Below are 26,627 nucleotides of genomic sequence, written 5' to 3'. Positions count from 1 at the left end.
GGTGGATCGACCAAGTAGAAGGTGACCTGCGGACCCTTCGCAGACTACGAGGCTGGCGAACTGTGGCCATGGATCGAGTAGTGTGGAGACGACTTCTTCGGACAGCAGAGAACAACAAGGCCTTAGCCTGATTGGTAAGGTAAGTAAGTGGTTCAAAGCAAGCGGTGATTTTTTCATCCAGCTCAAACATACTTGCTAATCCGTGTGAAGTATCACATTCGAAAAAGAAATTTTCATTGCATCTACAGTTTTTCCACCAGACGCGCTAGAAGCAAAGTTCCACACAGTTCGAGGCGAGGAATAGTCGTTGGTTTTAAAGGAGCCACTCTCGACTTGCTACAAACCGGCTCAACATTTACCATTCTATCGGGGGAGATGCACCTCGTGTACCAGACTGCCCCGCAAGCACGCTTGGAAGCATCCGAAAATCCGTGAAGTTCTATTGCTACTGCGTCGCTTGAGATTACACACCGCTTCTATTGTAGTTTGTTGACAGATGGCAACTACTCCCGGAAAATTGTCCGGCAAATCTTCGTCCCATCCTAGCTTGATTCGCTACAAATCTTGCATCAGCAATTTTGCCCCAGTAAGAAAGTCGTCGATATAGCTGTTATCTTCAATGACTCTGGCTGCGAGGGGCAGCTCAGATGCTTCATCCTTCGCCAATGGCATCAATGTGCGTGTTGCCAGCTATGGTGCACTGGAACAACCGTACATTACAGTTGTCAACTCGAATGTTCCGACTTCGTTATTTGAATTCAGCCAGAAGTGCGTTGATACTTCCTATCATCTTTGTGGACTTACACCTGACGATACATCTTCGGAACGTCTGCTGTTATTGCCACAGGAAAGCAGCAAAATCGGAGGAGAATTGTGATAAGGTCGTTTTGCACTGTTGGTCCTGTCTCTAAAGCATCATTCAGCGAGAGACCTGACGTGGTCTTTGCCGAAGCGTCAAACACTATACGGATTTTTGTCGTCCAGCTTGACTCCTTGTAAACGGTGTGATGAGGTAGGAAGTAGCAATCATTGGGATTGTCATGGACCTCAACCATGGACCGAGGGCCAAATATTCTGTCATGAATTTAGTGTATCGGTTCTTCTTGTTTTCGTTGACGAACGATCGTAGTAGACGATTGAAACGTGTCCGTGCGGTTTCCAAGGAATTGCCAAGTTGACCCTTGTTTTCGTTGAATGGCAGTCTGACAGTGTATCGACCTGTTTCCTCACGGGAAAATGTTCGCTCGTAATGTTTCTCTACGGCTTGTTCTGCTGGTGTGTATGGTAAGGCTTCCTGGCATGTTTCCAACTCCCAGAACTTCACGAGGGTGCGATTGAGTTGTTCGTTGGTGATGTTTAATTGGCAAACTCTACGATTCGGACCGCCTTGATCCGCCTTGACGGGATCGCTGACAATCCATCCAAGACGTGTTTCAACCAACATGGGTGTTCCGCCTGCAAGCTTCATACGGCCGCCCTTCAGTAATTCGAAAAATAGTTCAGCGCCGATGATCATTTGGATTTCGTCGGGAACGTGGAACGATGTATCCGCCAAAAGTAGGCTTGCGGGAATGGTCCAGGAACGTACCTTCATGAGTGGCAGATTGGTGGTGATCGTCGGTACCACCAAAAAGTCTAGAAAGGCGTTGAACGAATTAACGCGAGAGCTGATCTTTGCACAAAGCTTATACTTAACTTGCGTTTCAGCGTTATTGACCCCGCTGATTGGGATGTTGACGTTTTCCATGACGATGTTCAATTTTCTCGCAATAGCTTCACAGATTAAGTTCGAATCAGATCCTGAGTCCAACAAGGCACGGCCTACCACAGTTTTATTTCCGGAGTCACACACAAGCACTTCTGCGGTCGAAAGGAGCACATGTTGTTTCAGCATGAACGAATTTCCACAGTTGATCACGATGATCTTCTGCAACGGCGGGAACTGAAACAGTTGATTGGCTTGCCTGTGTCTTGTGAGCTGTGGGCTTATCTTCATACAGTAGAGTATGATGTTTTCGCTTGCATGTTTTGCACGTCCTTTCAGAATTGCACTCACCCTTACAATGGCCGCGTCGTAGGCAATTGAAGCAAAGACCGACTTGCTTCACTTTGATGAACCGTTCATTGACAGTGAGTCCTTGGAACATGTCACACTTGTAGATTAGGTGATCACCACTGCAGCAGAAACATGCATCCTTGGCCTGGTTGGATGTTTGTATGAAATTCCTCCCTTGAGTAGCTTTCTGTTCCGGTTTACTTTTCAGCTTCGTTGGAGCGGGAGGTCGTGGTTCATTGTAGCCTTTCATTTTCTGCAGTATGCGACCTCGCTCGCGTAAGAAATCAACCATATCAGCATACGTAGGCAGCTCATCCCCTGGGAGCTGGGATTCCCACAGTTTCCTTGTTTCTTTATCCAGCTGTTTGGAAATTACATTGACCAGTATCATTTCCGAAAGTGCTCTCACAGGTAGCTCTCGATTCTTCAAAGCGTCAATATTTTTGGTACAGGTATCGAGTAGGTTCCGCAATTCACTCGTCATCTTGGGGAGGTTGAGTAGAGCATCTATGTGAGTGCCAATTATGAGTCGCTCGTCTTCATAGGTGTCTTCTAGCATCTTCCATGCCGAATCGTAATCGTTGTTGTTGATTACGTCTTGGTCAATCTTACCAGCAGCGTTTCCAACAAGGCAATTCTTCAAGTGGTAAAGTTGAATCGCCGGAGACTCATCAGGGTACCTGTTCATTATAGTATTGAACATATACTTAAAAGAGTACCAATTCTCAAGACTGCCGTCGAATGTTGGCAGCGGTACCTGTAGATGAGGTGTCGAATTCTTCACTACCACTGGTTGCTGCGGCACGAAAACAGGCACCAACGCATTCATTTTTCTTCGCTGTTTGTCTTCTTCTGCTACATTCTACTTTTCGATTTCCGTTTGAACTTGCACAAGCAGCTCGTTGTACAGTTCCTCGTTTCGGAAGTATTCTCTTCTAAACTCGTCACGTTGATCCCTCGAAACGAGTTCACAAATCTCCAGATATGACTTCTGCAGATCGTCGTTGCACCGGCGAAGAGTCTCGAGTTGCAATTTGAGCCAGTGAATACTGATGTTTTCCTGATCCAACCGCTCTTGAATCCGGATCATCTTTTCCTTCGCCAAATCACGCTGGTCAATTTTTTTTTTTTTTTTTTGGCTTTATTTTAGAGATTTTTAGCCTGAGGCTAGTTCATCTCTTGCTGGTCAATCAACCTATCCAGGTTCTTCGCCATATCTTTCTGCTTCTGTTCCTGTTCCTGCTGTTGCACTGATACGTAACTTGTTGATTGCACACCGAGCAAAGCGTCGACCAGATTTCTCGGTGTTATGTTTCTTGCCGGATGTGGAGTTTCCTCACTCATGAGCACAACTCTTCACTACACTATTTCACGAATACTTCCGAACGTTCGAGAAAGTTCTTTGCTGTTCTTTTTTCACTCGGATTTCGTATATCAAACACGATCGATCATGTTTCGCGCACACACACTACTGCACGACGCGTCGTTTGGCAACTTTCTGAAGTTTGGCAATCAGCGGTCCGATGACCCTACCCTTGTAGACGATGGATTTATCATCTGCGAACAGAGGCAACGATTCACCATAAGGGAGAGCCGGCATATCGGAGGTGAACAGGTTAATAATCAGTGCCAGATGATTGTAGAATCTGGAACTCAAGTGTTTGAGTTCCAGATTCAGGATGTTGTCGAAACCTGGGGCCTTCATGTTTTTAGATGATTTGATATAGGCCAACAGTTGGTCAGCCGTAATCTTGGATTCCTCGGAAAAAGTATTGGGAATCTGATGGAGGTTGGTTGCGTTTTCGATGGAACGCAGGCACCGGTCAACGTCTTCGGGCGTCTCCGGAAGGACACCGTAGTCGGTTGACTCCAATCGGTTAACGGATGAGCCCATTCCGGCCACTAGTGGATAGTGGTCCGAACTCAGCTCCTGGTGGGTCACAGCTCGTGGTTCATCCTTCGCCTTCATACACCGTTCTCACATACGATACCCCGCCATAGAAGGTCCTAAGCACTCGTCGTTCGAAAACACCCAGTGCTTGCAGTTCCTCCTCGAGCATCGTCCACGTCTCGTGCCCGTAGAGAACTACTGGTCTTATCAGCGTCTTGTACATGGTACATTTAGTACGGAGATGAAGTTTACCCGACCTCAGGGTCTTGTGGAGTCCGTAGTAAGCACGACTTCCGGCAATAATACGCCGACGAATTTCTCTGCTGCAGTTGTTTTCCGACGTCACCAATGATCCGAGGTACACAAATTCATCCACCACCTGGAACTCATCTCCGTCGATTGTCACGCTTCTGCCTATGCGAGCCCTATCCCACTCGGTTCCTCCAGCTAACAGATACTTTGTCTTCGACGTATTCACCTTTAATCCAACCTTCTCTGCTTCACGTTTCAGCCTGGTGTACTGCTCCGCCACGGCCCGAAACGTTCTTCCGACAATGTCCACGTCGTCAGCGAAGCAGATGAACTGGCTGGACTTATTGAAGATCGTGCCCCGCATGTTAAAGCCCGCACGTTTCATAACACCTTTTAGCGCAATGTTGAACAGGAGACAGGAAAGACCATCGCCTTGTCGAAGTCCTTTGCGAGTTTCAAACGAGTCCGATAACGCACCCGATATCTTCACGCAGCACTGTACACCATCCATCGTAGCCCTGATCAGTCTGGTCAGCTTCCCGGGAAAACCGTTCTCGTTCATAATCCTCCATAGCTCTTCACGGTCAATAGTATCATAAGCGGCCTTGAAATCGATGAATAGGTGGTGCGTAGAGACTTGATATTCACGACACTTTTGAAGGATCTGCCACCACGCAAAGATTTGATCCGTTGTCGATCGCCCGTCAACCGGCTTGATAACTTCGCACAAATCTGCTTGCTAGCGGCGATAAACGGCGAAAGATGATCTGGGAAAGCACTTTGTAGGCCGCGTTAAGAATAGTGATCGCTCGATAGTTCTCACATTCTAGTTTGTCGCCTTTTTTTATATACTGGGCATATTACTCCCTCTTTCCACTCCTCCGGTAGCTGTTCTGTATCCCAGATCCTGACTATCAGTCGATGCAGACAAGTGGCCAACTTATCCGGGCCCATTTTGATAAGTTCCGCTCCGCTACCATCTTTCCCAGCTGCTTTGTTGTTCTTAAGCTGTCGGATAGCATCCTTAACTTCACGTATCGTGGAAGCTGGCATGTCCCCCTCATCCTCTGTACCGACGAAGCCATTCCTCCTGCCGCCTTGGTCCTCTGCCTCTGCGCCGTTCAGATGTTCATCGTAGTGCTGCTTCCACCTTTCAATCACCTCACGTTCGTCCGTTAAGATACCCCCTTCCTTATACCGACACATTTCGGCTCGCGGCACAAAGCCTTGGCGGGATTCGTTGAGTTTCTTGTAGAACTTGCGTGTTTCTTGAGAACGATACAGCTGCTCCATTTCTTCGCACTCCAGCTCTTCCAGGCGGCGCTTCTTATACCGGAAAAGATGGGTTTGCGTCTTCGCTTCTGTTTATATCGCTCCACATTATGACGGGTTCCTTGCTGCAGCATCGCCGCCCGCGCTGCGTTCTTCTCGTCCAAAACCGTCTGACACTCTACGTCGAACCAATCGTTCCGTCGATTTCGCTCCACGAACCCAACGGCGCCTTCAGCGGTGCTGTTAATGGCTGCATTCACGTTGCTCCAGCAGTCCTCAAGAGGGGCTTCGGTGAGCTCTCCCTCATACGGCAACGCTGCGTCGAGGCATTGCACGTACTCAGTTGTGACTTCGGGCAGCTTCAGTCGCTTCAGATTGTACCGTGGCGGGCGTCGGTACCGAATGTTGTTGGCAACGGGAGTTTTTGGCGCACCTTGACCATTAGAAGGTAGTGGTTCGAATCAATATTTGCACCGCGATAATGTCCGAGAAGTGCCTTCCGTCGATCAAAACGTGGTCGATTTGCGATTCTGTCTGCTGCGGTGATCTCCAGGTGTACCGATAAGGGAGACTATGCTGGAAGTAGGTACTACGTATGGCCATGCTCTTGGAGGTGGCGTAATCGATGAGTCTAAGGCCGTTAGCGTTCGTTAGCTGGTGAGCGCTGAACTTTCCTATAACCGGTCTGAATTCCTCCTTCTGGCCGACCTGAGCGTTAAGATCTCCGATGACGATTTTGACGTCATGGCTTCGATTGGTCACTATATATAACGGTTAACGGTCGTTACTGGGTGTTGGATAGAGCCGGGATTGCTGAAATACAAGTTACCCCATTCAAGAAGTGATTACGAGCTCAAACGAAGGTTTCGTGATTACCAAAATTAACGGAATCTTCATATGCAGTTGCTACGCACTCCGTAGATAGAGCTGGATGGACTTACCGAAGAGCTGATCGGACGAAGACCGGTAGTCACCGAAGGATACTTCAATGCTTAGGCAGTGGAGTGGGAAAGCAGATGTTCCAACGCAAGAGGGCACAGTCTGCTGAAAGCTCTGGACAAAGCTGGAAGTTAGACTGTCCAACGAAGGCACTTTTAGCAGGAATCACTGGAAATCAATTATCGAAGTAACTTTTTGAAGTCCGTCGCTGGTGGCAATCATGAATTGGAGAGTGTGCGAAGGATATACCCATAGTGAGCATCAGTTGACGGAATACTTTGGCAGTACGGAGGACGAGAACTTTTGACAGGAAGTGGAAGACTAAGACTTTCGACAAGGATCTTTTCGTTGAAGCACTCCGTATGGAGAGGTGTCCCGCGGATCTGAACGCGGACGAGCTGACAGAAACGTTAGTGAGAGCATGTATCACGACGATGCCGAGGAAACTGGAGCTATATAATAGACGGCGTCCAGCTTACTGGTGGAACAAGGCACTTAGCACCCTCCGCGCTAGTTGTCTCAGAGCCAGAAGACGTGTTCATAGAGCAAGAACAGAAGCAGACAGAGAGGAACGTAGAGGAGTGTTCCGAGTGGCTAGGGCCGCACTTAAACGATAGATAAAGCAAAGCAAGTCAAACTGATTTAAGGAGCTGTTTCGAGACGCTGATGCCAACACCTCGGGCGACGCATACCGAGTCGTGATGGCGAAGATCAGAGGTCCAACGATGTCTGCTGAAATGTGCCCAGAGAAGCAGAAAGTCATCGTAGAAGGACTTTTCCCGAAGCATGACCCAACGACTTGGCCACCTACACCGTACGGAGAGGGAGAGGGAGATAACGTCGAAGTCACCACCGATGAACTCGTAGCAGTGGCGAGAGAATTGAAGGTGAAGAACGCTCCCGGGTCCAGGCGATCCAGGCGTCCACGGACATGTTCAGCATAGTGCTGCAGAAATGCGTGGACGAGGGTCACTTCCCTGACAGGTGGAAGATACAGAAGTTAGTGTTGCTGCCGAAACCAGGAAAACCGTCGAGGGATCCAGCATCGCATAGGCCTCTATGTCTGCTGGATACACTCGGAAAACTCTTGGAGAGGATCATCCTAGACAGGCTGACGAAATGCACGGAGAGTGAGCACGGATTGTCGCAGAGGCACTTCGGATTCCGGAAGGGGAGATCGACGGTGGATGCAATTCGGACAGTGGTCGAGAGAGCCGAGAAGGCGTCCAAACAGAAGTGGAGAGGAGATCGATATTGCGCCATGATACTGCTGCTTTTACGATGATTTATCTGCGAATGTATTAATTATATTCTCAGGATTCTTCTGCCCTTGGAATTGACCTCAGGTTTCCCAAAGTATTACCCTTAAGTTACCTTGGAACTCACATCAGAATTTCAAGGAACTGCTTCTCTGTATTATCTTGGAATTCTTCTCAAAAGCCCTTGAGAGAATCTCTTGGAATTCTCTTCGGAATTATTTTGAAACTCTCCTTCGAATTCATATGGAACTGTTTTGAGAATTTTCCCTTGAAATTCTTCTCGGAATTCTCTTGGAAGTTTCCTTCGAATCTCCCTGGAAATATGCTTAAAATTCCAATTTGGATTCTAGTTTTTAGATTCCAAGCGGAAATTCCCTCAAAATCTTAAGAAGTCAAGCTGAACAATGCATTAGGTCCTAAGTAACATTGCCAGATTCTCTTCGTCGAGTTCCTCTCTTTGCATCCTCACGGTCATGTTAAGATATTCCCAATTATTTTCAGCGCACAGATCGATGAAAGAAGCTATTATTTAGCTTCTAATACGACACGACACACGACAAGAAACGGTTCTGAACCCAAATTATTAACGAAAGAGAAAGTCGATGAATAGAATCGATCAATGTTATCTAGGACCTAATGCATTGTTCAGTTTGAAGTCTCCTAGGGATTCCCATGAAACCATTGTCTTCAAACTATTTAGCTTGGAATTCAGCAAATACTGGCTGAAAATAAATAGTGTAGTTTCAATGTTACAGAGTTGTTTACATTAAGAACTATGAACATCTTGTCTTTAAAGACCCAATTATAATAATTGGGTCATTAAAGACAATGTCAGAATTGTAGTCCTACCGTCATTAAGTTTATGGGAGGGTTAATTCACTTTGAATTCTTTTTCGAATTTCCTTAGAAGGCTCCCCTTTTACATTTAATTTGCACTATAAATCCCAGGAATTCTGTTCACAATCCCCGTAACAGTCTCTTCAGAACTGCTTACTGAAATACTTCTTAAAATTATTAAGTCGAATCCACTTGGAATTTTCCCAGAATTATCCCACCTAATGCTCTTCAAAACTCATTTGATATTTCAATAGCTAGTGAAGTCGTATTGCTAAAATCGGGAAGGCATCGAGAGAGCAAATCTAATGACCTTAAGTCGACACTGTGTTGATTGTCACTGCCACCAAGCTCAGTATTATACGTTAAACTTATCATGGTCTTCTAGTAACGTTCAGAATCATCACACATATTTATTACCGTATGCCACAAACCCCTTGAACGTTGCATAAAATCTCATCACATGCCATGTTTCATGCTTCAAACAGATGCGTTTGTTTCTACTACCTAATTGACTAATCGCACTCTCTGATTTCACTTCCAGGCCAAGAAACTCCAATCCAACGAACTAGCGGCCATCAAGGTGATCAAGCTCGAGCCGGGCGATGACATCCAAATTATCCAGCAGGAGATTGTGATGATGCGCGACTGTCGCCATCCGAACATCATCTCGTACTATGGGTCGTACCTGCGGCACGATAAGCTGTGGATCTGCATGGAGTACTGCGGCGGTGGCAGCCTGCAAGACATCTACCAGGTTACCGGACCGCTGACGGAGCTGCAGATTGCGTACATGTGCCGGGAAACGCTGCTGGGGCTGTCCTATCTGCATTCGATGGGTAAAATCCATCGGGACATCAAGGGAGCGAACATCCTGCTGACGGAGAAGGGTGACGTGAAGCTGGCGGATTTCGGCGTCTCGGCTCAGATAACGGCGACCATCAACAAGCGGAGGAGTTTTATTGGTGAGTTTCGGTTTTGCTTTTGTTTCAACAAGGCAATGAATCATAAGGCGGGCGGAGGTGCGCGTTCCGCTTGATCAATGTGGGTGATTTAATTAGCGGGTGCAATTAACGAGTCTGCCTTTACGTTCGAGGTAGTTCTTTGTTTGTTTTGCTGTCCGAACTAGTTGGTGGTTTACTAATTTTGATGAAATTCTCCTCAGGGACACCGTACTGGATGGCCCCCGAGGTGGCAGCTGTGGAGCGAAAAGGTGGCTACAACCACCTCTGTGATATCTGGGCCTGCGGCATTACTGCTATTGGTAACATTTCATTGATCGATCAAGGACAAGTGCAAGTGATTAAAAAACAAAATGTTTCGATTTAGAACTGGCCGAACTGCAGCCGCCGATGTTCGATCTGCACCCGATGCGGGCACTGTTCCTAATGTCCAAGAGTGGCTTCAAGCCGCCCACGCTCAAGGACAAGGAACGGTGGTGCACGAACTTTCACTCCTTCCTGAAGGTGGCCCTGACGAAGAATCCCAAGAAACGACCAACGGCCGAACGGTTACTGCAGCATGCCTTCTTCCAGTCGGAGATGTCCGTACGGTTGGCAATGGAGCTGCTGCAAAAGTACCATAGTCCTCCTCAGAGCTACTTCTACCACGACGTCGAGGAAGAAGGGGTAGGTTTTGGTGTTTCGATGGATTTTCGTGATGGTTGTTTTACTATCGTTTTACCGTTTCAGGCTGTTGCAATTGGACCACAAAGAATTACGAGCAAGATCCATTCTCCTAGTCCGGTGTACATGTGTAGTAAGTTGTGGTTGATTGCGATAATGATTACGGTTCGGGGAAAGACAAATTTGATTCTAACTTTACTTTCGCAGAACCGTTGGAGAATGATCGATCATCTAGTCCTGAAACTCTACCTAGTGATATGTAAGTGCGTGGCAATACCACCGATATCCATAATGCTTTTGTTTTAAACGTTGTCTTTTTACCGATAATCGATATTCACTAGAATTGCCGTCGAGATGTTTCTATCTAATTTTTTTTCATACTTATTTAAATGGCAGTAATATTACTAAAAAAACAAGATGACAATTTAACCGAATCCCGGTTTCACACACATGTTACGCGCTGTTGCACCGCGAATGAAGTAGTACCCAAGTGAATTCGAATCCCTAACTTACCCAAACACATAAATACTTTGATGGAAATTCACACATTGCCTGCCATGAACACTCACAACATAAACACAGCTTCTCATTGACACACTCTGACACATGCAAGTAGACAATTACTCACAAATATGGCAGTTCTGAAAGCGAAAACGTAAAGATTGCAACCTTCTCCAATCATAGCAGTAAGCATCAAAAGGCTATACCTACACATTCCTGCTAAAGTCCCCCAAATCAAACACACGTCGCTAATCCATTTCGAATCCGTTGCATTGTTCGTTCTCTCTCTCTCTCTCTTTCTTTTTCTAGGAGTCTATTGCATTATATAGACGAGGAGTTGAAGTTAAGGTAAACCATTCTCCAATCAACCACCACAGCCACCGCCATTAAAACAAAAAAAAAAACTTCATTCTTAAAGCAATTCTTCCTCCACCATATCTCCTCCCGCGCATAAGTTTGTGTCTTCTTTCACCAACTTAAAAAAAAAAACAAATGAAACACCCTATCTTTTGATCCAATGCATTTTTTTTTACATATTCTGATCACTGCAAGGAAGGATGCAAAACCAAACACGTCCCCACACTCACATTGAATGTCCAATACTAATCCGAATAACACACCCACACACACACACACACACCCTTCTGACGAATTGGTGCATATTTCTAACACCGTTTGAACTCCGTGTCACTTATTACTCATCCACTCACATCAACTCACAACAGCCATTTTTTTTTCGAATCGTCCGTCGCCGTCGCTGTCGTCAGTCCGTGTAATAACCACTAATCGCTAGTTTAAACTAAATTGCTAGAAAGCGTGATCACACTGGGCCATGAAGGAGGTAGGGTCTTCAGGGGGGCCGAAAGGACATCACAATCAACCACGATTTTTTGTCGACCATTTTTTGCGCGTTCCAGTCTTTAATCCATGCTTCGACTGAAATCTACCCAGACTAGCAAAGTTTATTTTATTTTTGTATTGTGATGCTGCCCCATCTGACATAAAAGTAATTTAAAAAAAAATCTATCGATTGTTTAATAAAATCTATCATTTTTGAGATGAACAACTGAACTGCCACTGTATCGTGGTTCATTACTTCTGATATGATAATTAAGCTAACATTTTCAAGTTTATTGTCTTTCTTAGAATAAACTTCAAATAAATGTATTGTTGCTTGAGAATTATTCCAGTGATATCCTTGAGCAGCGTTTTGGATAATAAATGAATAATTTTCTGGAAAATCATAAATTGCTAGAATTTTCCCTTCCTTTAATGATTCTTTTTGATTTCTTAGAAAAGATGACTGTTGTTTGTAAATAAAGTCATGAGTTATAAGTTTGTTAATTTTATCAACGAGATATGGAAAAATTCATCAACAGGCTTGATAATCGTTTCCAAATTACAACGATCAGTATTCAGCCACTGTTGAAACACAACATCTTGTTTGTCATTTGATTCTAATAGCAAAGTAAGTTCCTCTTCAATATGTTCATTGGAAGCACACTTTTTGCAAGCATGGAAGAAGCAATCAGTTATTCTAGTTGAAATATTACAAAGCATATTTTCTATTATTGCATCTTGTGACATTTAGTCAAAGTCTACACATCCAGAAAATTTCATTGAAATCTGAGAGGGTGTTGCCAGCTTCGATTCGATTTGGCGCGAAATGCGCCCATAGGCAAGGAGGAAACAATGGCTGCGGTCGAATGGATTCCCTACTAGGCTTTTTTTTGTCTCAGCACGTAAAATTACTACTTTTTACAAGCAACTGGCCAATATTACAAGCAACTGGCGAAAGGACTTTTGGTAATACATTCGAATCCTTACGAAATCTCCGTTGGGGACAGGAACGCCAAAACTTGAATTTCCTTATAATATTCGTACAAAGCTCCACTAGAAGAATTAAATTTCCAAAGTGAGTCCAGATCTCATTTATCCTCACTATTAACAAAACGTCTCTTCTGTGACACCCGTGGAGATGCATAGTAGGGTGGGACAAAATTCAAATTCCAGTTCCATTATGATTTCCGGGGGCCTTCTGGGTCCTAGAATAACTGTGTTAAATTTCAGGTCGGTCGGTGGAACTATATTTTAGCGCCAGCGGTTTTAATTTTACATAGGATTTTCTATGGGAAAACTTACTTTTTCAAATAAAAATCTAAATCCTCTAAAAATAAACCAACCCAACTTTTCCCTAAGAAATTTTACAAGGAAACTTTTCTTAGAAGACCGCAAAACGATCCGACGCTTGTGGAAAAAGTTATTTAGCCATTACTGATTGCTAACCAAACGAACTGCTCATTATTCTTTTTTTCTAGCGTGGGGGTTCACTCAGCATGGAGGAATGCCGATATCATGCGCAAAGAATCTTCGATTTTGATGAAACTTTACACAGGTTTCCGGTAAAGTACAACAATTATGTTTCACAGGGGTCATTTGGAAACAAGCGTGATTTTTCACAAGCGTGTATTTGCTTTGGCGCACAATTTATTCAAACCTTATCAGGCGATGTGCTGCTGCTCAGACTTCAATATTTCATCGGCTTCATTTTTCGGTGGTACTCCACAACTTGCAGTAGGTATTCATGTTGTTTGGGATTCTTGGTTACCGAGTTGTTGAGGTCGGAAACAAGCTTTACGGCCCTTTCCGCGACATCATTCACAACCCCAAGAGCTTGAACTCGCTTTCGGTTGGTAACAGTGAATACATATTCATGAACAAGATAAATAAACAAAAAATAACTTTGATCTTGATGATTTGTTATATTTACTTACCTCTCAGATAATCTTGTTCAGGGTTTTCACCGAGAAAATCGGTGGAGATGTTCATTACAGTAAAAAACTCACTTGAAGCCTCAGTAATAAAGTCCGAAAGAGTCGAATGGTACCTGATGTTAGTTGCTCTGACGGGAACTTTATCCTCGCTGAGTTTGCGTTGTTTTCCGGATTTTTCGATCGATTTTTTTGGCTCATTTAAAGCTGGTAGTTTCTTTACTCTTTCGTCTTTAATAAAGAAATCAATCAATCAGAGTCTATTTCTACTTTTGAATCGAAAAAAGCAAGGGCCGCGTTCCATTCTGATAAGTACCATAGATGATTTTGAAAGGCTTTCATGGCAATCAAAGCGTAATGTTGATCGTGAAAGTTGTGGAGATCTGCTCAAAATTCCAGATCCACTCGAGGGGCCGAAACAGAACTACTTAGACGACACCAATATCGAATGAAGCATTGTGATAGAAATAGAGCCAAAGTTGTGGTATGCTTCCAAAGAGACTGATAATCGAAGTTTTCGCTGCACATCCACGATTTCAAAATGATGATTTTTCGCCACCGATCCACCTCGCACGGCTAAAGCTACCTGATTTGTGGAATCTTAATCCTTTTGGAGGAACTCCACCTAAAAACATTACGACCAATTCGAGGAGCTCTTCGTAATCTGATTGTTGATGTTTATTCAACAGCTGGTCGTTACAAAACGCGATGATTCCGTCTCTCCATGGTTCAGTTAAGGTCCTCAGCTCCGGAATTTTCGGTTGCTCCGATTTTGGTTGAATTCTTTTTTGAATTCATTGACAGAATCGAGATTGTTCGACTTCGACTTATCGCCATATATTTCGTGTTGTAAAACGTGTTTGAATACAATTTCGGCGATGTGATGGCGGCATGCCAATGGTAGCAACACGGCAAATGAGAACGACCCAAATTTGAGTTTAGTTCACTCATAATCGCCAAAAGTGCAGAAACTCAGCGATGAGTAAAATTTGTCTCATGTTTTTCCAGGATTTTTCAGGGAAAAATTTCCGAATTTGAGAAAAGTAAAGATTGGATTCACTACTCCGAGACTGAATAAAATTTTCATCAATTTCCTCATTTTCCGGCAGATTTTTTAGGTTTTTCACAGGAAACCATACGACAAATTTACTCATCGCTGAGTTTCTGCACTTTTGGCGATTATGAGTGAACTAAACTCAAATTTTGGTCGTTCTCATTCGCCGTGAAGTCTCTTTTCAGTAGAACTGGAAGACAGGTTATAAAACCATTTTTTACGCCAGATTTAACACTAGTTGTATCAAAGCTCATTCCAGCTATTCTTTCCTGCAGACCCCACTCGTTGATTGTCTCCATTATCGCAGCTGATTCAGCATCCGCCGTTCCACTTGATAGGCAAGGTACCGAAAGAAGTTTAGACACCTCTGCTCCAGTAACAAGATTGCGAAGCCGATCAACGCGCTTTCCGTTGATGTCAGGCAGAATCTTTCCATCCCAGTGTACTAGCAAAGGTACATCAGGATCAAAGCTTCGATTCAGCTGGAAAATTTTCAATCAGAGAGTGACATATTTTCATAAACATTGTTTCGATTTTGAACACAAAAAGTGCTTCAAAATTATTGAAAGTGACGGCGGTTCTTTTCTATTTAACAGCGCAGCAGCGAGTTCAAGCCCTTGGGGTTGTGAATGATGTCGCGAAAAGGGCCGTAAAGCTTGTTTCCGACCTCAACAACTCGGTAACCAAGAATCCCAAACAACATGAATACCTACTGCAAGTTGTGGAGTACCACCGAAAAATGAAGCCGATGAAATATTGAAGTCTGAGCAGCAGCACATCGCCTGATAAGGTTTGAATAAATTGTGCGCCAAAGCAAATACACGCTTGTGAAAAATCACGCTTGTTTCCAAATGACCCCTGTGAAACATAATTGTTGTACTTTACCGGAAACCTGTGTAAAGTTTCATCAAAATCGAAGATTCTTTGCGCATGATATCGGCATTCCTCCATGCTGAGTGAACCCCCACGCTAGAAAAAAAGAATAATGAGCAGTTCGTTTGGTTAGCAATCAGTAATGGCTAAATAACTTTTTCCACAAGCGTCGGATCGTTTTGCGGTCTTCTAAGAAAAGTTTCCTTGTAAAATTTCTTAGGGAAAAGTTGGGTTGGTTTATTTTTAGAGGATTTAGATTTTTATTTGAAAAAGTAAGTTTTCCCATAGAAAATCCTATGTAAAATTAAAACCGCTGGCGCTAAAATATAGTTCCACCGACCGACCTGAAATTTAACACAGTTATTCTAGGACCCAGAAGGACCCCGTAAATCATACTGGAACAAGAATTTTTTTTTGCATATATCCCTGTCCAAGCCTAATGCATAGGTGTATTCGGTCTCTAGTAACAACGCGCGCATCTCACAACAGCAAAGCGAAATTTTTCCTCCATCTTAGATAGAGTCGCCCCCCTCAGGGCTTGAAGAGGGAACGCATTCTGCCTGTGACTGCATGAACTTGTACATTTTCCGCATTCATCATTCGCAGTGATCGGCATTCACTGAACCTGATGAAAAAACAGTCGCACTGAATGGGATCTAAAAAAAGTCAGATTTCCTTTCTACGCTGCATTGTGCTTTGTGCAGTTGCTTTGCAGATGCCGATTTTTAAATTCATTCCTTCTGCTTTGGTCAAGTTGATCGCCAACTGCGGGAGCTGTAAATTCAGACGGATTACCTATCGGCTACCGCACGGAAGCATTTCGCACACACATTATTTTCCTTTCCAGTGTGAAATAGCAGCGCTTGGAATATATACGTATGATACGATTCATCTCGATGATATCTTTTTTTATACATCGGCAGTCATATTAAGCGGGTTAAGCGTTGGAAAACAGCGATCCGCGACGCGGATTTCGCGTAAATGAAGGACTCCCGCACGATTAGGCAAACAATAAAACTTGTCAAATACCACCCAATATGAGTATTTTTGGAACCGGTGTGACATGTAGATGCAGGAAATGGAAGTTTGACGCCATTTAGGAATCCAAGATGGCGACCTATGTTTGCTATAAAACTGTGAAAACTCGTCAAATATTATGCAATATGGGTATTTCCGGAACTGGTGCGGAATGTAGATGCCAGAAATGTATGTTCGACGCCATTTTGGAATTCAAGATGGTGACTTCCGATATTCTAGAATACTGTGAATGCTGGATAAATACCGTAGAATATGGATATTTCCGGAACCGGTACGGAATGTAGATTCCAGAAATGGGTGTTTGACGGCATTGTGGAATCGCAAATCCGAGATGGAGAGAGAGAGAGAGAGAGAGAGAGAGAGAGAGAGAGAGAGAGAGAGAGAGAGAAAGAGAGAGAGAGAGAGATTATTAATTTCCATTTAATTCCACTACCTTATTTGCTTATCTTTGACATAGGTATACGCGTTTTTCGTCTACAATGTGTAGACTTCTTCAGTGTCTTGTAAGTCGAGTATTAGTACAAGTAGTAGCTGGTTCGATAATGTCTGGCATGATGATCTCATGTACACATTGCATCAATATGGTCTTTCAATATTCTTCGTGAAGATCATCCAATATTATGTATCTGGTGTCTTCAACATTGGCGCGGGCGTTCCACAAGGAAGTATATTTGATCCCATCTTATTCAACCTGTTCAGCTCCGACATTCCGAATCTCCCAGATGGTGGAACGTTGTCACTGTTTGCAAATGACACCATCGACTACAAGAGTAGGATCATTGGAGCTCTTGATGTGGTTGTTGTTTCTTTATTAAGGAGATTTTCATAGGAGACTATGCCCCGTAACGTGGGTAGATCACCTATTCGTGGTACGTTACGGGATGTAAGATCTACCACTGATTCCTAGTCCTGACTACTTTAAACTAAGGGAACAGGATTTTTCAGTAATCTAAGGAACACCTCTTAGTCCTTGTTACTTTTTATGCCTTGTTGATAGTGACAAGACTCGGCTTTGCCCACCGAGGATGATCTTGAATCAAGGAAAAATGAGTTAGTTACACACTTAGAAAAGTTGATGTAAATTTAGGTGCTCTGAGACTGACATATACGAGCGTCAATTTTGACATAAAGTTGAGTCATAATAGACGCAAAAATCAGTTCAATCAAACGTATTTTCGAGCTTTTCAGTCTCGGAGCACTTAATTTTACATGACATGTTTGTTTACGTCTCATCCTTTATGTCAAAGATGGATTCCGTCACGTGTAAAATTAGTTATTTCTAAGTGTGTAGTCTTCATCTATGTGATTCCTAATCTTCTATTCGTTTCTCCCTAGGTTGAACTGGTTAAGACTAGGGTTCTGATGCATGGTCATTATCGGTGCCATTCCTTCATTTTGTTGTTAAGGAATCCAATTTTGACTGACAAAGGGGCGCGCCTTTGGAGGGTGTTTCAACACTCCGAAGGGTATAAATAGCGGGACCTTTCAATTAGAGTCAGATCCTACCGATAAATGCAAGAATGACAACTGTAAACAAATCGAATACTTCATCATTTCTCAATAGTAATGGAGTAATACGACATGCACTAAACTAAGGACACGGGATATACTACAATAGACTTTCAGCCCAAGGCTGGTTCTTCTCCGGGAACCTAAGAAGGTGATTCTCTAAGTTTAAAAGTGTTTTTAAAAGAGGCATGAGTAGTTCAACAACTGGAAGAACCGTACCAACGCGACAAAAACCCAGGTCATAACTTTTCCACATTCTCAATCACTTGGACTTGTTCAGTCTTTTTGAATAATAAGATCTGCTTAAGGTTATACGGCACGCCATGCAACAATGGCTGTCCCCACAATCATTAAATAAACGTGTTCTGGTATGTGTTCGAATGACATGTTCCTACAAAATAGTAAATGACTAATTACATACCTTAGAAAATGGGCCAGAATTGTATGAATAAGATCTGGATACATATTTGAACACTTTTCCACCAACATATTGCCAATTAAGCATATTGTCTGTCCATTTTCCACACGCTGTTTCGCTGGTAGGAAGTGATAAAAATCCCCATATAGAATTTGACAGAAGTGGGAATAATTCGTTTTCGGTGCATATTCAGGTTAAAAAAATGAACGACCACCTAAATTAATTAGTCAGGAACTTTGTCGTTCACTTTTTTCCCGGAAATTATTGTTAAACAAGCTACAATTAAATGAAAATGATTTATCCCCATACAGTTTTACCTGCTTTACTACCAGTCTCCAAAGAGCCAAAAAATTCAAATTTGAGAGAAAAAATTCTCTCTCTCGACCTCAATCTCTCAACATGTCATGTATTTTGATGACACTCGATTTGTGATTTCTCTTTCACAGATTACAAAATAGAGTACCTGACACTACAAAACATGTCAGGTACCTCTATGTATGCATTTAGAATATCATTCGAAGTCCCTCCTTTTTTGCATATTCTGCATAAAAGATACTTTCTGCTCCGCCCCGTTCATAAAAATCGGCGGAAAATTCTGTGAGGGGTGAGCTATTTTGTGTGCAGAATGTTAAAAAAGGAGGGACGAATATTAATCTAAATGCATATATAGAGGTACCAGACATGTTCTGCACTACAGTGTCCTCTGTGAACAATTATAAGAAAACAGATAGTGACATCTGATGGAACATGAATGCAGAAGCTTGACAAAATGATTAATTCATTCGCGCATTGGTAATATTTGCATTAAAAAGTACAATCAGTCGATCTTGTTCTGCTTAGGACTGCAATTTCAATACCTATTTCACTAGCTTTCACTTCTCAGATCCACACTACCACACTAGTCACTTCACTTTCATGTAAATTCACTTTTAAAGTCGATATTTACTTAAATAATATCATTTGCATCGTTAAAATCGCACCCGAGAATAATTTTGTAAGCTGTAAATGTTTTGTTTACCTTTTTTCAACACACTGCATTACGAAGGTGTGTGTAAGAATCATCTATCATCTTAGTGTTGTTGATTTAATTTAAACAAATTGTGCTTTTATTGCTTTTCTAATAGCGAATTCGTTTATTATCGGGGTTAACACCAGTTCCAACCCAGTGCGAAACCGAACTTTTTGTCAGTGTGGACCTCAACCTGAGCTAGGTTTTAAAAACAAACGAGCAAACTGACGTTTGTCAGAAAACAAGTAGACCCAATCTTGATACCCGATCCAGGTTGGAACTGAATAATAAACGAATTCGCTATAAGTACCTGTATTCAATTTAGAAACCATCACTAATAAATGTTAAAAACAATTTCTTATTTTGTTTTTCAAAAAAAAAAAAAAAAATGGAAGTAAATGAACATGCAAATCTTATATAGAAAATATATGTGCCATTTTGGCAGCACTGGTCGAAGCTATATTCGCTATATTTATAGTCTGGCGGATAGAATTTCGATCAATCAAAAAGCGGAACCAATTCAATATATTATAGACCAACAATTGAAAAGGTACTATCAGCTTTTATAAACACAATTTTGATTATTCTTTCCTCGCCAATCGAACGCAAATTATCAGCATCATCGGATAGGGGAAACTTTCCCCAACCCAAAGATGGTGTTATTTTGCGTAGGCGAGCCTTGAGTCACGAGCTGCTGTGCTATTTTCTGTTGTTGGTCGTGACTTGCTCGATTGGTTCCGCTATTTGACAGCTCAATTGGTTCCCGAGATTCTATCCGCCAGACTATGAATATAGCTGAAGAAATCTGAAGAAAAATTCAAATGAGGTTTCAGAAGAATTCCAAAAGATAACTCCAAAATAAATCTGATCAGAAATTCATTCTCCTATATAGAGCTGAATTGTATGAATATTCTATAGAGCATTATAAAAGGAAGCCTCAGCTCTTGGGAGAATCATTTAAACTCCAAAGAGAATATTTTAAAGACAATTACAAGACAATATAAGAGCTCTTGTTAATTTTATGAAACTTAGAAACGATCTCTTTAAAGATGAATGGTTCTACGGGTAATCTTGCGTACAAAGGAGTCCTCTAAAGTGTTCTGCGTGAATTATCAAGGTAGTTAAAACCTGTTAAAACATATTACAAACGTTGAAGATTTCCGACGCAGACAGAAAATCATAAACACATTTTAAGTCATTTGTGCCTTGTCCAATATCAGATCTGAACTCGTGGCCTTTAGCGTGAGCAACATGGATACTAATCACTATGCCGGGCACGTCTTCAGGAAAATGCCAGTCAACTCTTCGATTCCAACCGGGAAAATTACGAAAATTCCGGGAAAACGGGAAATTAATAATCTTGATAATCGGCTCTTCTAGTCACCATGCCTCAGATGGTCTTGTAAATAAAGGCACGGTATTACCAAGCCATCATTACCGTTTAAAGCTCAATTCAAATTTTCTGCACCCCCCAATCTGTGGACCAGTGTGATCGCCTTACCGTAACGCTTGTGCTTAGTTCGTTGCTTGCCCTCTGTATTTGTACCACCTTGTCGCAATCAATGATCCGTCGCAATAATCGCCAAACCTGCATAAGTAATAGTACTGTAATAGTAGATCATTGTTTCCAATTTGGGTGGCTTGCTTCTGTTAGAGTTAAAATAAAACCATCACCTTTCTTCCTATCGTGTTTGTGGGTCTTGAGTTCAGCGGGATGGCTTCCATCTCTCCAACTTCGTCGTACTCCGGAGTACCGCGCGAAATGACCCGGCTCTGAACTGTTCTGTTCCGTTTTGGATTCCTACCCATTGCAGGCGGACGTTGCCGCTGTCGAACAACCCGAACGATTCGCTGCTGGTGGCAGGTGGCGGAGGAGGAGGCGGTGAGTGTTCCTGTACCGGTGACAGCTACGACAATAACGGGGCGAGGGATGATTCCACCCTGAGCTATGCGGACATCGATAACCTGAATGCCCGTTTCGAGAAGCTGAATGCGGTAAGAATAAGGGGGGGGGGGGAGGGGCTTCGTTCAAGCAACGATCCTAGTTAACATGTGTACTTTGTAGCAGCAAAACGGCACGAGTGACGAGGAAGCGCAGAACAAACGGCGATCGATGGACCAATTGACGGGACTGTTCAGCGATCTGGAGAAGTCTTCCAGGCAGCGTAGTTTGAGCGATGGAGACGGTGGTAACGAGAATGGTGAGTAACATTTCTTAGTTATTATGAAGTGTGGGACGTTGACTGCTTCTTTCCCGCCCGCTCCAGAAACCCAACCGGATCTCCTGAACAACACCCCTCCGGTGCCGCCGAAGCGAAGTCACCGCACCAGGCGGCATACACCTCCACGGCCCGTCTCGAACGGGCTGCCACCGACGCCAAAAGTTCACATGGGTGCCTGCTTTTCCAAGATCTTCAACGACTGTCCGCTACACATACACTGTACGACGTCGTGGATCCATCCGGAGACACGAGATCAGCACCTGCTGATCGGTGCCGAGGAGGGCATCTTCAACCTGAACATGAACGAACTGCACGATGCCGCCATTGAGCAGCTCTATCCCCGGCGGACCGTGTGGTTGTACGTGATCAAGGACATCCTGATGTCGCTTTCGGGGAAAACCTCGCAGCTGTACCGGCACGACCTGCTGGCGCTACATTCCAAGCAAACGCATCGTTTCTCGTTACACATGAAGAAGATCCCGGAGAAGTTGGTCCCGCGTAAGTTTGCCCTCACAACCAAGGTGCCGGACACCAAAGGTTGTACGCAGTGCTGCGTGACGCGGAATCCCTACAACGGGTACAAATACCTGTGTGGTTCGCTACCGAGCGGAATTTTCCTGATGCAGTGGTAAGATATCCGCTGACAATCAAGTTTAAGTCCTTTGAATTTATACGTGAATTTCCCCGGTCGACAGGTACGATCCACTGAACAAATTCATGCTGCTGAAACAGTGCGACTGGCCGTCCGGAAACCTGCAGTATTACGGTGTGAACTCGAACGTGTTCGAGATGATCATCACTCCGGAGCTCGAGTATCCGATCGTGTGCGTGAACGTGCGGAGAGGACCGAACGATACCCTCAAGCTAGATTTGATCAACACCAACAACAGTAAGTGCTGAGGAAGAATTGGCTAAGGAAGGCCGTAAATAATATAGGAAAACTTTATTCTCAACAGCTTCCAGTTGGTTCAATTCCAACGCGGAGGAAATGGACGGCATGGCCACGGTGATCAACCGGAGGGACACTCTACGACCAATTAAAGTGCATCAGGTGAGTTTACCTAATCTTGCCGGTCCGACCATGGTCTAAAATGCTTCCTCTATTTTTTTTTTATTTTGCAGATTGAACGGGATGCAATTCTAGTGTGTTACGATAATGTCGTACAAATAGTCGATGTTGTAGGTTTTCCCAAACAGAGCAAAAAGTATATTTCCCGTTTGGAGTTTAGTTTTAATATCGATAGTATAGGTAAGATTGGAACTGCAGTTGACAGTTATCTAGGAACAGGTTTTACAATTGTTTGCTTCGCTTGCAGTTTGTCTTACCGATAGTGTGTTGGCGTTTTACAAAAATGGCATGCAGGGCAGATCGCTGCGGAACGGTGAGATTACCCAAGAGATTACCGATACCAGTCGGATATACGAGCTGATCGGAAGCGACAAGTGAGTAGATTGCTGTAGATTGTATGCGATTTAGGGGCCCGTTTTACACGGGCGAGATTGCATATTTCACCGCGAGTTCCAAGGGGAAGGTGACTGTCAAACACGAAAAATCGTTGCCTAGCTCGCAGAACTGGTTTAACACGACAACAAGCAACGATGGTTTGTTGATGTTTTGAACCAAATTCACATATGGAAAATTCATTAGTGTAAGGACTGTTCATTAATGAAAGTAGACACCTGTTTCTCAAAGGAAAATATTTATTTTCGAACAAATTCATAAGTTCACTTTATGTAAATGATAATCAACATACATATGACCGATTTCACGTGAGTTTGAATGTTTACTTCTCATTTCGGAAGAACGCTCGGACTTTTCTCTTGATACCGCCCAAAAGATTCTGCACAACTTTCTTCTTAACTTTTCGTTGTGCTGCAGACCAAATATTCTTGAAGCAGTCAACAGAGCTTGCTTCTCTTGCATCTTTCTTAAGATTCCGTTTAATGATAACCCAGTATCTTTCGATAGGACGCAGTTCAGGGCAGTTTGGGGGATTGTGGAATTTTTCGACAAAATCGACTTTTTCCTTCTTGAGCATCTCCAACGTAGCAGAAGCATAGTGAGCAGATGCCATTTCCGGCCAAAACAATGCAAGATCCGTATGCTTTCGGTAGATGGCTAGAAGCCGTTTTTTGATGCATTCTTTTCTGTAATTTTCACCATTGATTGTGCCCGTTGTGAAATACGAAGAACTCTTCAAGCCACAGCACAGGAGCAAATGGCTTGCTACACCAAAACCTTTTATTTTCCAAATTTTTCGGTTCGGATGTATCGCACATCATCAGGCACATCTGTCCTCTGCTCAGCGTTGAAAAATTGTGGCCCGGGAAGTGTACTGGTATCTAATTTGACGTACGTCTCGTCGTCCATCAAAATGCACCGGTTTGGTTTTTGAAGGAAAACGTCATACAAGTTCCGTGACCGTATTTTCGAAGAGGCTTTCTGTGAATCCGTCCTTTTGGGTGCTTTTTGCTTCTTGTAGTTTCTGATATTGTTACGTTTTTAGATATTCTAAACAGTTCCGACGTTAATGTCCAATTTTTGTTTGGCAATTTCACGAAAGAAACACGTTTTATGCGATTTCAATAGGCGTACTGCTGCCAGCTCCTTTTCTGGTCCGATGCCTCCTTTTTGCGCCCAGATTTCGGTAAATCTTTAAGAGAACACGTTTCCCCAAACTTCTTAACAATCTTACGCTTTTTGCCAATTCTCGAAACGACAACTTTTCGGAAAACCATTTGTGCAGAATTAATCTGCGAGTTGATAAGCTGATCCAACCCATCGTACGAAATTTCTCACTTTTATTTTTTATTTTTCAGGTGTGTCGCCAAAATAAACAATGTTTTTACACACTGAGAGAAAATTCCCAATTTTTCGTTACGTTTTAACACTGAACATCGACAACGACATCTCATCCATTTGACAGGTCTTCTGCTCGATTTGAATGGCTTTTTATGACTTTGACAGATGATGGTTTGTTCCAATTTTGACATGTCGTCTCTTTATAAATTATCTTTATATTATCTTTATATATCTTTACCCTAAACCATTGATAAACAGGTGTCCACTTTCTTTAGGCTCTGAACCATTTGGTGGATTATTTTAACTTTCGGTTAAAATTTGACAGACGAAAAGTTATTGATTAACCCTGCTATCCGAGCGTGGTTAAAGGGTGATACGGTCAAAATTTGGTCAAGGGAAAACGCGTGTAAATCGGTGAAATCGTTTATTTAAAAAATCAAATTAAATTTCTTTTTCAAGTTCAATTAGTATAAAATTCAGGAAAAATATTCAGTTAGGCTTCCGCTTTTCCAAATCCGAATTGCCGGGCCTTACGCTTGACCCCTGCCATCAGATTTTGTACAGCCACCTTGTCCACCTTCTTCGCCGCAGAAAGCCAGTTTGCCTTGAACTGCTGCTCGCCCTTAGCAGTTTTTTTGGTCTTCTTTAGGTTCCGCTTGACAATAGCCCAGTATTTCTCAATTGGGCGGAGCTCTGGCGTGTTGGGAGGGTTCTTGTCCTTGGGAACCACCTGCACGTTGTTGGCGGCGTACCACTCCATGGCCTTTTTACCGTAATGGCAAGATGCCAAATCCGGCCAAAACAGTACGGAACAACCGTGTTTCTTCAGGAAAGGCAGCAGACGTTTATTCAAACACTCTTTCACGTAAATTTCTTGGTTGACAGTCCCGGAAGCTATGAAAATGCTGCTTTTCAAGCCACAGGTACAGATGGCTTGCCAAACCAGATATTTCTTTGCGAACTTTGACAGTTTCATGTGCTTGAAAACATCTGCTACCTTTCCCCTTCCTTTTGCCGTATAAAACTCCTGTCCCGGAAGCTGCTTGTAGTCGGCTTTGACGTAGGTTTCGTCGTCCATTACCACGCAGTCAAACTTCGTCAGCATCGTCGTGTACAGCCTCCGGGATCGCGCTTTGGCCGTCGTATTTTGTTTATCATCGCGATTTGGAGTCACTACCTTCTTGTAAGTCGATAGTCCGGCTCGTTTTTTGGCTCGATGCACGGTTGTAGACGATACACCCAGCTTATTTGCGGCATCTCGGAGAGAGAGGTTAGGGTTTCGCTTGAAACTACCGGCAACTCTCTTTGTCGTCTCAGCGGCTTCCGGTTTTCGATTTCCCCCCGATCCAGACTTCCTGGCTGTCGACAAACGTTCCCCAAACACTTTAATTACATTTGTAACGGTTGATTTGGCAACTTTTAGCGATTTTGCCAACTTTGCGTGCGAGTAGCTCGGATTTTCGCGATGCGCGAGCAAAATTTTGATACGCTGCTCTTCTTGCTTGGACGGCATTTTGACAACTGAAGAGTGAATTCCAAAATCAAAATAGGAGCAACATTCTACACACACACACCTTCAAAATGAGGGGTGTTCAGGTTTTTTAAATGCAAAATTGAAAGAAATACGTCAAGTTGATATTGACCAAATTTTGACCGTATCACCCTTTACTTCTGACAGACAAGAAGTTAAATTTTGACGACCGTGGCTCGAAAACCGGTCGATAGACAGCACGGGGATTTTCGAACATGTAGATAGAGCTGAAATTAGGGCCAATGTCGCAATGGGCTTGAACTGAGACAAATGAATCTGAAGTTTTGAAAAAAAAAATTATTAAATAAAATATAAACTATAAACCCATTCCTAGAAATGAACTGTTCCTAATTATTACATTATTGGTTAGCATTATGGTGAGATAAATAAAAATATTATTATTTTTATTTACAGCTCAAAAAAAAAATTAAAATGTTGCATGCGCCCTTTTGATTTATAGTATCTTGTATCGCCCTGAGGTTATTCGCCCGGCTGCGTTCACAGACGCTATTTCGCCCCTATGTTTCGCCTGCTAGTTTTTGACATTGTCTGTTTCGCCTCAATGTTTACGTTCTTTTTCCTGATGGTTTGTTACTATCGACCTATTGCAGTTTGTTGGAATCTAGATAAATAAATTCATGTGTTGGGGTGTTTTCGCTTATTTCGATCAGATTAACATTGTTTTCTTTTGATTACCAACCGGTAATTGCAAGGAGTAGTGAAAAGATTCAAATTATATCTTTCGCCTTGTATGGAGAAAATATGTCTGT

The 26,627-nt window shown here is 43.1% G+C and overlaps 1 protein-coding gene across 3 annotated transcripts in view; it reads left to right on the top strand.

The window, feature by feature from the left end:
- The window catches only part of hppy (MAP4K3-like protein hppy), a 41,828-nt gene that overhangs the window by 5,715 nt on the left and 9,486 nt on the right, over window positions 1-26,627 (top strand). Inside the window, exons 2-14 of one of the 3 annotated variants that reach the window (XM_065231488.1) lie at window positions 9,048-9,468; window positions 9,669-9,767; window positions 9,833-10,131; window positions 10,195-10,261; window positions 10,336-10,387; window positions 10,939-10,977; window positions 21,116-21,296; window positions 21,370-21,502; window positions 21,569-22,151; window positions 22,219-22,412; window positions 22,480-22,574; window positions 22,646-22,772; window positions 22,840-22,966. In XM_065231488.1, coding sequence (XP_065087560.1) covers window positions 9,048-9,468; window positions 9,669-9,767; window positions 9,833-10,131; window positions 10,195-10,261; window positions 10,336-10,387; window positions 10,939-10,977; window positions 21,116-21,296; window positions 21,370-21,502; window positions 21,569-22,151; window positions 22,219-22,412; window positions 22,480-22,574; window positions 22,646-22,772; window positions 22,840-22,966 — 2,417 coding nt within the window. Of the gene's footprint in view, window positions 1-9,047; window positions 9,469-9,668; window positions 9,768-9,832; window positions 10,132-10,194; window positions 10,262-10,335; window positions 10,388-10,938; window positions 10,978-21,115; window positions 21,297-21,366; window positions 21,503-21,568; window positions 22,152-22,218; window positions 22,413-22,479; window positions 22,575-22,645; window positions 22,773-22,839; window positions 22,967-26,627 lie in introns of all 3 variants that reach the window. The other 2 variants (XM_065231487.1, XM_065231489.1) reach the window with 2 other exon arrangements.

This window comes from Ochlerotatus camptorhynchus, unplaced genomic scaffold, assembly GCF_037179485.1.
Source record: "Ochlerotatus camptorhynchus isolate MF236.1 unplaced genomic scaffold, CSIRO-AGI_Acam_v1.1 ptg000357l, whole genome shotgun sequence".
NCBI lineage: Eukaryota > Metazoa > Arthropoda > Insecta > Diptera > Culicidae > Ochlerotatus > Ochlerotatus camptorhynchus.
The sequence above is the reverse complement of the archived record's forward strand: the minus strand, read 5'-3'. Positions and strand labels throughout refer to the sequence as shown.